The sequence below is a fragment of the Mobula birostris genome, chromosome 25 (assembly GCF_030028105.1).
Source record: "Mobula birostris isolate sMobBir1 chromosome 25, sMobBir1.hap1, whole genome shotgun sequence".
In the NCBI taxonomy this organism is placed as follows: domain Eukaryota; kingdom Metazoa; phylum Chordata; class Chondrichthyes; order Myliobatiformes; family Myliobatidae; genus Mobula; species Mobula birostris.
Window position 1 is genome coordinate 14,361,052 of NC_092394.1, and position 12,573 is coordinate 14,373,624.

Consider the following 12,573-nt stretch of genomic DNA (forward strand, 5'->3'; position numbering starts at 1 on the left):
CTTTATGGTAGGTTCACCCATGTCAAGCAGGTCAAAGGGTGGAGGTCAGACTAAGAGTGGTCCACCGGTCCTCCAGGTTCGGGGGTGGGGGGGGTGGTTCAACTCAGGTGAAAAAACCCTGACTGGTCAAACAAAACTGCTACAGAAACAGCAATGAAGAATCTTTCTACATCTGAGTGCGACGGTATTCCTGAGTCTCCACCCGGGACTTGAATGTCTGACAGTAGTGAAAACCAAGAGGAGCTACTGACATGATGAAGGAAGCCCTGAATACCCCCGGAGATGGAGGACCTTCATTGCTGCCCTAACACCAGCAGCGTAATGGGCAGTAAGTAGTCAATCACAGGGCAATATACAATGACCAATTAACCTACTAACCAGTACAACTTTGGACTATTTTAGGAAACGCATACATTCACAGGGAAGACATACAAACTCCTTTCAGACGGTGTTGGAATTGAACTCTTGACACTCTGAGCTGTAATCACGTCGCGGGTGGGTCAGACACCCTGAGCCGATAGGCTGGTGCTGGACCTATTTCATAATTTACAGGCATAATTTACATATTACTATTTAACTATTTATGGTTCTATTATATTTATTATTTATGGTGCAACTGTAACGAAAACCAATTCCCCCGGGATCAATAAAGTATGACTATGACTAACCACAACATTACTATGGTGACCCTAACTTCTACATGCAGAGGGTGGTGGGTAAGTGGAACAAGCTACCAGAGAGGCAGGTACAGAACAACATTTAAAAGACACTTGAATAAGTAGATGGGTGGGGTAGGTTTGGAGAACCAAACACGGATAAACGGGACTAGCTTAGGGGCTCAGCATGGATGAGTAGGGCAGAAGGGCCAGTTTTTCACTGTATTAACCATGACTCTGTGAGAAAAGACTGAATAGAATCAGAGTCATGGAGAAAAGCAAGGGCAAAGATCCTAATATCACCTCATACTTCGGAAATGAATCAAACTTGCAGAAGCCAGGTCAGTGCAGGTGTATCTTTATTTTATAGTATCTGGGGCAAGGTGCATCTTGCTTGATAGATGGATATGAGAATATTATACACATTGATACTGAGATTTTTTTGAACGAAAGCTATTATATTACAGCTAGATAGTAAAAATACATTATATACAAAAATCCACTAATATTTTTCCACACACCTGGTCCATTCAAACACTTCAAAAATCTTCACAGAAAGATTTTTTTTAAAAACATTTTCCCCTCAATATTTTAAACAAAAGCTGTTGCACAGTGAAGGCATTCACCACAAACATTAATGATAGAAAAGTAATGTCTCTCTAATGGGGGGAATTATTCTGCTTTCTTTTTTGTTCAATTAAAGTCCCAGTCAATTTCTTTTTTTTTTGGTTTGCTTTTGGTGTCAGATACTCTTTATAAAAACTCCTTTGACATTTAAACTCTAAGACACAGGATCAGAATTAGGCCATTTGGCCCATTGAGTCTGCTCTGTCATCACAAAACAGTCTGTGAATCCAGTGACTGTAAAGCCCATCACAGGTGGAAGCTGCTTATCATGATAAAGAGTTGTACTAAATGGGTTTGAACAGTAAAACACTCATGGCAGTTGGCTACAGCCTGGTGAAAAATGTATGTGTCTGCCTGGTAGACATCTTCTGGTGAGTATAATTGACCAGTTCCAGCCAGGTTGTGGAAAGCCAGGCGCTTGGAGCTGGTGAGACCAACGCAATAAAAGCAGCTGATGGTTATGCTTTGCTGATCAGTGCATGTGGCTCTCTGACTGAGAGAATACATCATCACCCAAGCATAGAGAGCTTAGGTGCAAGTCACGTGACTGGGGAGAGCACCTGGAGATCACAGATAGATAACGTAGACAGCTGAACTGAGGCAGACTTCTTTTAACAACACTTTATACAGACCAAGAATCTTCTGTGTGCTGGTAACCGGCATTTCAACTCACTCTATCATGGACATAACCTTCGTTCTATACATCTCCCCACCACCTCCCGCCTACTGAAAATTAATCTGTACCTCTCCCTTCCCCAGTTCTGGCAAAGCAGGGGTTCCCAACCTTTTTTATACCACTAACCAAGGGGTCCATAGATCCCAGGTACAGAATTCCAGCCACAGGCCAAAAACGTTGACTGTTTCTCTTTCCACAGACATGGCCTGTCCTAAACACAAGAGATTCTGCAGATGCTGGAAATCCAGAGTAACACATAAACATGAGAAAATCTGCAGATGTTGGAACCTGCAGGAGTGTTACACACAGCATTCTGTGTGTGTTTAACACATAAACATGCTGGAGGAACTCAGCAGGCCAGACACGTTATTCATTTCTTAGCTCCTGCCTGTCTAGCTGACTTTCCCCAGCATTTACTGTATTCATTACAGATTTCCAGCATCCACATGGTTTCTGATTTTCAGACTTTGCTGTTCCAACCCAATTCACGTGAACGTTTTGGGGTGCAATGTCCACGCCATCCTTCAACGGACTAACAACATGAAGCTTTAGTGCTAAGCTCCTCTATAAGAACATTTCATTGGGTAGCCTTTCCCACAGCAAACAAAACTATACAAACCAGAAATCCACACTTCCATTTGCAGTGAGAAAGCCCCCACCTGTTCTATTTTATTTTCTTTTTGATGTAAAATTGTTTTATAATGTTGTAAGTGGGATTATGAAATCATCATTTCTTTATTACCTTAAATACCAAACAGAGCTCCCCAACCATGTTTTTTTTGATTTTAAAAAGATCAGTTCTCCTATTCTGGTACTTTTAGATCTAATTTCTCAAAGGTGCTGTATCATTTTAGATCTTGCCTGGTTCAGGAAGCCTGTCGCCATGTGATTGAACCCAGATAAAAAGCATTAACAGACCACTAGACCATGAAGATATCACGGCTGAAGTGTCTGGACAACACAAACAAAACATACATTACTGTTGGGTACTGATGGCAACGTGGAGGAGGGACACTTATCCATTTACTTTCACCCCAACTCCCCCAGTGCTGCCTGATAATTGTGGTCAGAAGATTTAGTTTAATTGCAAAGGAAAATAGAGGGAAATTTGGAATAATTAATCTACTTGGAAATAATGTCTTCAGTCCATGAAGAGTTAACTTTTGAACCCCAGAGATTTACAGAAAGCCAGCCAGATAAGTGCATTTGAACATTAACAGCATTGACATAAAACATAGGACGTGCACAATTATGTATCCACAGGCCCTTGCACTAAACAGTTAAAAAGGGTTCAACCATCTCGTTTTGAGCTCTCTTTAATCAAGGTTATTTGGTTCAGGTACGATCATAAGGGAATTGAAACTGTGGTGAAAACAAATCTGCCAATAAGTTTTGCAAAATGGTTTCTTCCGTTTGAAATGTCACCACACTTCAATGCGGAAGTATTTTAGAAACAGTACCTCAGTTGCAACTAAACAGGGCTAACAGTGGCTGGGTGAGTAGTGAACCCCCAATGGCAGGCATCAAGAATAAACATTTAGTAAGACCTGCTCCTTACTGTTATATTATGTGTTATTTCAGCGAGCTGCAAAACAAGGCCGACTGCATTAATAGACGACGTATACAGAGATTTGGGAATGTGCATGGCCCGCCGTTTGCAAATAATGCCTGAAAAAGCCGAAAGGCACGTTCCAGCAAGAGTTTAGTCTTTTAAGTGCAATTCCTGTGGTGACACAACAGTACCAGACAAGCATCAAAGTCTGATGTTGATCCCTGTGCCGTGTCATCACTCCCAAATTAGTGAAAAACATCCTCCAGGATGCCTTCCCCTGGCTGCCGGCCAGGGCTTTTGCAAACCTATGAGCATTCAGAGTTGGGCTGAGCTGTGAGCAACCAAAACCAATCAGGGATCAGAATCAGAATCATTGACACACATCGGGAAGTTTGTTGTGAGGTGATAACAAACTGAAAATGTTAAAAGAAATATTGGAACTGACTACTTTTGCTGGGTAGAGCTGGAATATTCCACATGATCCAAAGTGCTGGATCCCATCACCAACCGGACCATCGACGATAATTTGACTGAAAAATACTGGGAATGTCAAAGGACCTCATGATGCCCGAATACCTCTGTAGGAAGACTGGCCTTGAGGTAGACACCAATAAAACTGGAGGTTTTTATATAACTTTCAGAGCAATGTTTCCTTTATTAATGTTATTGATAACTGGCTTTTTAATAAGAGGATATATGAATGTATACAAAATTATGAAGCAGTGGAGGCTACCTCAGTAAATATATTTAAGACAATGTTGGATAGATTTTTGGATAGTAGGGGAATTAAGGATTATGGGGAAAAGGCAGGTAGGTGGAGTTGAGTCCATTTTCAGATCAGCCATGATCTTATTGAATGGTGGAGCAGGCTCGACGGGCCAGATGGCCGACTCCTGATCCTATTTCTTATGTTCTTATGAGGGGTATAGATAGGGTAAATGCAAGCAGGCCTTTTCCACTGAGGTTGGGTGAGACTTCAACTAGAGGTCACAGGTTAAAGGTGACAGGTGAAATGTTTAAGGGGGACAAGAGGGAGAACTCCTTCACTCCGAGGGTCATGAGAGTGTGGAACCAGCTGCCATCGGAACAGGTGGATGAGGGTTCGATCTCAACATTTAAGAGAAACTAGGACAGGTATGTGGATTGGAGGGTTATGGAGGGTGCAGGTTGACGGGACAAGGCAAGTTAATAGCGAAGGGCCTGTTCCTGTGCTGGAGTGTTCTACAACTCTAAGATAAAATTGTAAGGCCAAGCAAATGGGAGAAGTACTCAAGTGCCAGGTCGACCCATGAATCAGGTGCTCCTCCAGTGGACGATCAAGGCAAGGGGTGGGATGATCAAGACTCCAACCAATCCAGAAGGATGAACTTATTAAAAATATTTCACCCCCCCATTTTATTTTTCACTAATTTTAAATGCAGCATTAAGGCATTTTTTTATGTCTACTTATTTGTGTTAATGATGGGATTTTATATTCTTTAGGGATGGTAGATTTATGACCCCCCCCCCAACCAAACCGGAAGCTCAACGGCCAACACCTATTATTAAAAATATACTGACTTCGGGAAAACTAAAGGTAAATCGGTGAGTTTGAGTTTCCTGTTTGTGGGATCGTAAGATATAGGACCAGAATTTGGCCCCTCAGCCCTCTGAGGCTGCTCCACCAATCAATCCTGGCTATTTTTCTTTTCAACCCCATTTCTCCTGCCTTCTCCCCGTTACCCTTAATCCCCTTACCAAACAGGAACTTATCAATCTCTGCCTTAAATACACACAACAGCTTGACTCCACCGTGCTACAATATAAACCTCAATTTACGCAAACATTGCATTTTCCTGCATGATTCAATTTACTTTGAACTGTTTGCTTTTGTGGAAACGTGACTAGGGATAGATTCAGCCAGGGAGAAGTTATGATCTTGGAGAATAATTGGAAGGAGATGGAATCATGGTCCCAGCTAGATCATCAGGAAACTGAAGTCCCTTATTGTGAAATGACTCCTAGTTCCCCAGATGGAAGAAAAGGTTTTACATCTTTTAAACAATCTGTTTATCTCACCCTTAATTAGAGTTTCCCAATTTTCTTTATGCCATGGACCTCAGGTTGGGAACCCCTGACTGAAAACTATACTGTACATTTTCCATGAATCATATTTGGGCTCCTGCCAGACCCAATACTGTAAGGACTTGTAGAATCCTTGTATAGTTCTATTACTATTTATTATTTATGGAGCAACTGTAATGAAAACCAATTTCCCCCGGGATTAATAAAGTATGACTATGACTATGAATGGTCACGTTATTTGTTTCTGCTGCCAGTTATATTATTTTTAAATCGGACACTCCTGAGTCTTGGACACGGCTTTTATCAGATTGTTGGGTGGCAGTCGTCTATATCCCTGCGAGACTTGGGGATGATTCAGGATCACTTGGCACTACAAAATCTAACAAGTACTGATATTTGGAAAAGACCATCAAGCCCACTTGTGGTGTTGCTACAATCGCTTTGCTAGGATTCATCATTAGACGCCCAAGGGATTTGTTTACCAAAAACTAACGAGTGCACCAGATTGCCTTCTGATTATTAATTACAAGCAACACACATCAAAGTTGCTGGTGAACACAGCAGGCCAGGAAGCATCTCTAGGAAGAGGTACAGTCGACATTTTGGGCTGAGACCCTTCGTCAGGACCAACTGAAGGAAGAGTTAATAAGAGATTTGAAAGTGGGAGGGGGAGGGGGAGATCCAAAACAATAGGAGAAGACAGGAGAGGGAGGGATGGAGCCAAGAGCTGGACAGTTGATTGGCAAAAGGGATATGAGAGAATCATGGGACAGGAGGCCTGGGGAGAAACCCAGAGGATGGGCAAGGGGTATAGTGAGAGGGACAGAGGGAGAAAAAGGAGAGAGAGAAAAAGAAAAAGAATGTGTGTATATAAATAAATAAATAAATAACGGATGGGGCATGTTGGGGAGGTGGGGCATTAGTAGAAGTTTGAGAAGTCAATGTTCATGCCATCTGGTTGGAGGCTACACAGATGGAATATAAGGTGTTGTTCCTCCAACCTGTGTGTGGCTTCATCTTTACAGTAGAGGAGGCCGTGGATAGACATATCAGAATGGGAATGAGCCGTGGAATTAATTACAAGGCCTTCTTTGCCAGAACCACATTCATAAGTACCAGTAATATTTCAGCTTCTTAAGGAAATGTATATTTGCTTTGCTGGTTTTAGGTTAGTTTTGTATCTTTCTTTATATTATTCTCCCAGTTGTGCTCATTTATAATGTAATAAATTTAGTTTAAATAAGTTTTTGCTCAATGCATCAAATAATCTTAAATATAATAGCTAACTCATATAACAGTCTAGATCCTAATTTTCAGTGCGTGGTTTCCTCCCCGATGCATTTTTTTAATATTTTATTCCTTAACTTTATTATTATACCCATTCCTGGTTTTATCATCCTAGGTATAATCTTGTAGATGAACTATTTTAAAACTTCAAATGGGAAGCAGTTTATTACTGTCTCAGTCAGTGGTCAAGTGCCTCGACATTTCACTAGTGACTTGTATAAATGGAGGAATGAGATCCCCTCTGTCCTACCTCCTATCTATGAGAGGCGTGGAGTAAGTGCAAAGACCATCAAGGGAGACACCACTGCCGTGATTGCACGACCACTCTGTAAAAGGCATTAAAAAATCATGAAAACAATTCCTACACTAGTGGTGTTACGGATGGTCTGGAATTAAAGGAGGTGCACAAATTATATGAACACTCAGTGACCGTTTTAATTAGGTACCTCCCGTATCTAATAAAGTGGCCACTGAGTTTATGTTCATGGTCTTCTGCTGCTGTAGCCCATCCACTTCAAGGTTTGACGCGTTGTGTGTTCAGAGATGCTCTGTTGCACACCACTGTTGTAACGTGTGGTTATTTGAGTTACTGTCGCGTTCCTGTCAGCTTGAACCGGTCTGGTCATTCTCCTCTGACTTCTCTCATTAACAAAGCATTTGCACCCACAGAACTGTCACTCACTGGATGTTTTTTTTGCTTTTCGCACCATCCTCTGTAAAATCTAGAGACCGTTGTGCGTAAGAATCCCAGGAGGTCAGCAGCTTGTGAGATACTCAAACCACCCCATCTGGCACCAACAATCATTCCATGGTCAAAGTCACTTAGATCACATTTCCTCCCCATTCTGATGTTTGGTCTGAACAACAACAGAACCTCTTGACCATGTCTGCATGCTTTTAAGCACTGAGTTGCTGCCACATGATTGGCTGATTAGATAATTGCATTAATGAGCAGGTGTCCCCAATAAAGTGGCCACTCAGTGTGTGTATTTAAAAAGCATCAGTTTAATGTAGCAGGGAACATTATGGCTTTGGTGTACTACCCTGGCAGCGACCTGCACTGTATCTCGGCATCCTGAGTTGTTTTTAACTATTTTAACCAGTGATAGTTAGAAATAGCTAAAATTAGAGTGTTTAGTTTAACTATTACATTAAGTAAACACTCCATGAGTAACTGGAGCAGATGCCGCCTTTGTAAGTGGAACTAAGGACTGGGTACACAACCATCATCTTAGAGAAAAGGAACAAAAGCACTGGCACCTTGGCCAGAGCTAGCACCAAGAAAACCGATCACTAGAATACAGCAGTGACAGATCTTCCACGTCAACTTTCCTCAACAACATCAGGATCTCTCCTGTGTAAGCAAATCAGCAGCACCGGAATGTACCGAGTATCATGAGCTCCCGATTCAGAATCCTGTGAAGATTAACTCTGAGGAGACGAGCTCTGGTTTTGAAGTGCTGCACTGTGTCCCTTGATGAGATTAGTGCACAGCAGATCGTTTCCGAGTATTTTCACCATGATTTTAAAAAATTAATCTGAGAAATTCATGAAAATACCTGAGACGTCTATTTATAACATATTCACTTTAAACTTGGGGTTCTGTTTTGTGTGAATGACATAAATCGAAGTATGGGTACAAAGCTCTCCAGTATAGTTACAGGATTTTATTTACCTGAACGCTCTTGGTAAAGCATACCCCACAATACTTAAACGTGATGGCTTCATCACTGCAGAATCTTCAGAAAGAATCATTGGGCAAGGGCCTATGATAGTTCATTCATTGGGCTTTAGTCAAATCAGACCCTAATTCTGGGCCTAAATCAAAGAAAGCAGAAATCTTTATTGCAAAAAAAAAGTTGTTTTTTTTTAAATAAGAAGTTCCCCATATAACAGACACTGCATTTATAACACACACAGTAATGATGCCAGCCTTAAACAGTTCATTGACACAAACTCACTTTAAGCTTAGGAAGCCACTCAGTCCTACAGACACAGCTACAACAGGACTGTAACAATATGATTAACTTTGTCTCCCTCCCCCCTACACCCCCCAGCCAGCATCTAGTCATCTTGCCCAGGGCTTTTAACTGATTCTGGGTGGGTTTGTTTGTTGCCATCGTTGCAGTCAATTTTCCAGAAGGTGCACTTAAAGCAAAGACCGCAACGATTTTTTTAAAATTGGTCCTCATAAAGTAACTTTAAAAATAAATTCAGGAAGCTGGGGGGCATGGACCCTGGTTTGGTCTCTGACCTGTGACACATCTGGGCCTGCCCCACGGCTATACCAGGCCATGCATTTCACTTTGTACACGCAGACCCACGCACACACACAGGCACCTAATTGGGAAGAATCAACATCTTCTTGCTATTGATTACCTTGTGTACCAACCCTATCCAGTGAAGCTCAACTCCACTAAGGCCTCCTTCGTACAACTACCTCCCCCCATCCCCCCCAACCGCCTTCCCTTTCTCCATTTCCATGCCTCGTCCAAACACGGTGACATCCACCCAGATTTTATCTCTGGAGAGAAGGGAGTTGAGTTGCAGGGAAGGGAGGAAAAAGAACACAGAAGTCTTACTAATGTCTTTCTGTAAATTGACCAACAAATCACACACCCACATATACGTGCGCGCGCACACACACACACACACGCACACACACACACAAACGCACATACGTGAAGGTTGCTAAGGACAGCTGTTAATCAGAGTCCTCTGATCAGCAGCCTGTACTGTGCCAGTCTGGTGACGTTCGACACTCTGACTACACCATCCCTCTCCGATCGACTTTTTCCCCCACCCATACCCATGCTGTCAGGAATGTACTGCAGTAACAAGGAAAACGTGTGGTGTTTGTCTTTTCTCTCTCAGATTGAAATTCCTGCTTCTTCGAGGCCTGGTCCTCCTCCAGGTTCAGGCCAGCTTCAAAGTGCTCACAGGGAAAGATGGCATGGTTACCATGGTGACTGGGTTCAGGACGGTCTGGCCGACTATCTGCTGGTGTACGACCTGGGGACCCACTGACTGCTTTGTCACAACGGTCTGCTGGCCAACAGGTGCGGTGCCGTTCACTTGCTGGTGGGTGATGGTGTGCGTCAAATGGCTCACGACCGGCTGGTTGACGGTCATCGGCTGCGGGTACATGGGAGGCAGCTGCCGTCCCAGGTGTGCCACGTGACCTAAGGAGGCGGGGTGCACAGTGATATGCCCGATGGGCTGAGCAGCGGTGGTCAGCTGCACGGAGCTGCTGGTGGCCGGCGCAATGTGGGCGACGTGCTTCGCCTGACTGGCGTGATTGACAGCTGTGTGGATCACCGAAGCGTGGGAGGCCGGCGCGGCGTGGGCGATAACCGTCGGCTGCAGCGCCGATGCGGTCACGAGGTGAGTCTGTGCTGGTACTATCGTCTGAGGCGGAATTAAAGCCTGTGGTTGGACCTGCAGCTGTGCCTGGGCCTGAGGTTGCTTCTGATGAGGGATAGACACGCACTGGGGTAGCAGTGACGGCTGGTGGGCGCCAGCAGAAGAAGCGGCCTTGAGTAGCTCATGGTGTGATGTTCTTGTGAGAGTGTTCATGGGCCTTGTGTCTTCGATATCATCAGTGACATTATCTTCACCCTCTGAAATGGATGAAAGAAAAAGTTAAAACAATCATTCTTAAAGGAAAAAAATAAGCTATCAATTTTAAGCACTACTCTCCTGATGATGGGACGTCCCCCTCAGCCAAATAATCTTTTTTTAAAAGAAGGCCCCACACACACACATAATAATTACAACAGGACCACATTTGGTTGTGGTGTGCTGTTCTCTTAGTCAACTTGTGGATGCACCAACCAGATCTAAAGCAATGGGCTACTGGCTGCAAATCAGAAACTCCACAAATTTTCACCCCCCCCCACCCCCCCCAACGCTTGTTGGTGACAGAGTGGAGATATGCTTCTACCAAAGGAGGTGTAAGGTGCTCCTTCCCTCTGCTAGCCTGCAGGTCACCCTTGGGCAAGGTGTAACACCTGCCTAGCCCCCTGATCAGGGTCAGGTGAGGCCATGGGAGCAGGTAGTGGATGGTCGTATGAGCAGCCAGTGCATATCACAAGTCCTGGTTATGTGACCCCTGACACCGGGCTCTGAGGAGTACTGACAATGGCTGGGGTCACCCATTTTGTAAAAACACCGCCCAGAAGGAGGAAATGGCATGCCTAAACTTGGAAAAAATTAGGAGTGGTCCTCTGGATCCTTCGGTTAAATTTGAAGAAACTTGGAGGCCATTTATTCAATATTTACATATGATGTAAGCTGACCCTTTCTGAAACCTTCGTAGTAATTTTTTTGTTCATATATAGAGGAGCAGAGTTAATGACAAATAATAAGTTTAGCCGATGTAGCCCAAGCTTTGTTGTTTTTTTAAGTTATTTTTCTTTAGTTTAGGGGGTTTTCTTTTTTTTTTCTCTTTTCTCTTTATAAAATATCTTTTTCATGGTCAGTTACTTGAGATTGGGAGGCTAAACTATATTTGTTACTTGGAATCTGTGCTTGTTCATGCTAACTGTTGTTATTGTAATCCCGATCTCTACGTATCATTACTATTATTGTTATGTTTAATTTTGAAACTTAATAAAAAGATTGAAAAAGAAAGAGAAGCTCTGCCTTTAATACCATTATTCCAAATAAACTGATTCCTAAGCTCCGGAACCTGGACCTTAGCACTCAGATCTGCAGCTGGATCTTCAACTTCCTCACAGACAGGACCCAGGCTGTAAAAATAGGGGACAAGCTCTCCTCTACAATCACTCTGAGCACCGGTGCCCCACAAGGCTGTGTACTCAGCCCCCTGCTGTACTCACTGTACACCCATGATTGTGTAGCCAAGTTTCCATCAAACTCAATATATAAGTTTGCAGATAGTCATAGTCATAGTCATACCTTATTGATCCCAGGGGAAATTGGTTTTCATTACAGTTGCACCATAAATAATAAAAAGTAACAGAACCATAAATAGTTAAATAGTAATATGTAAATTATGCCAGTAAATTATGAAATAAGTCCAGGACCAGCCTATTGGCTCAGGGTGTCTAACCCTCCAAGGGAGGAGTTGTAAAGTCTAACGGCCACAGGCAGGAATGACTTCCTATGACACTCCGTGCTGCATCTCGGTGGAATGAGTCTCTGGCTGAATGTACTCCTGTGCCCAACCAGTACATTATGTAGTGAATGGGAGACATTGACCAAGATGGCATGCAACTTAGACAGCATCCTCTTAACAGACCGTGAGAGAGTCTAATTCCATCCCCGCAACATCACTGGCCTTACGAATGAGTTTGTTGATTCTGTTGGTGTCTGCTACCCTCAGCCTGCTGCCCCAGCACACAACAGCAAACATGATAGCACTGGCCACCATTGGCCACTGATGACACAACAATTGTAGTCCGTATCTCGGGTAATGATGAGTTTGAGTACAGAGAGGAAATTAAGAACCTGGTGGCATGGTGCGAAGACAATAACCTATCCCTCAACGTCAGCAAGGCGAAGGAATTGGTTGTTGACTTCAGAAGGAGTAGCGGACCGCACGACCCCATTTACATTGGTGGTGTGCAAGTGGAACAGGTCAAAAGCTTTAAGTTCCTCGGGGTCAATATCACAACTGTCCTGACTTGATCCAACGAAGCAGAGTTCACTGCCAAGAAGGCCCACCAGCGCCTTTACTTCCTGAGAAA

General features: G+C 43.4%; 1 protein-coding gene across 1 annotated transcript in view; it reads right to left on the minus strand.

Moving 5' to 3' along the window:
• Positions 1-1,002: 1,002 nt before the first annotated feature.
• mnta (MAX network transcriptional repressor a) overlaps positions 1,003-12,573 on the minus strand; it is a 180,635-nt gene continuing 169,064 nt past the window's right edge. The window contains exon 6 of the mRNA XM_072243618.1: positions 1,003-10,482. Within this exon, the coding sequence (XP_072099719.1) occupies positions 9,779-10,482 (704 nt within the window). The 3' untranslated portion in view covers positions 1,003-9,778. The remainder of the gene's footprint in view (positions 10,483-12,573) is intronic.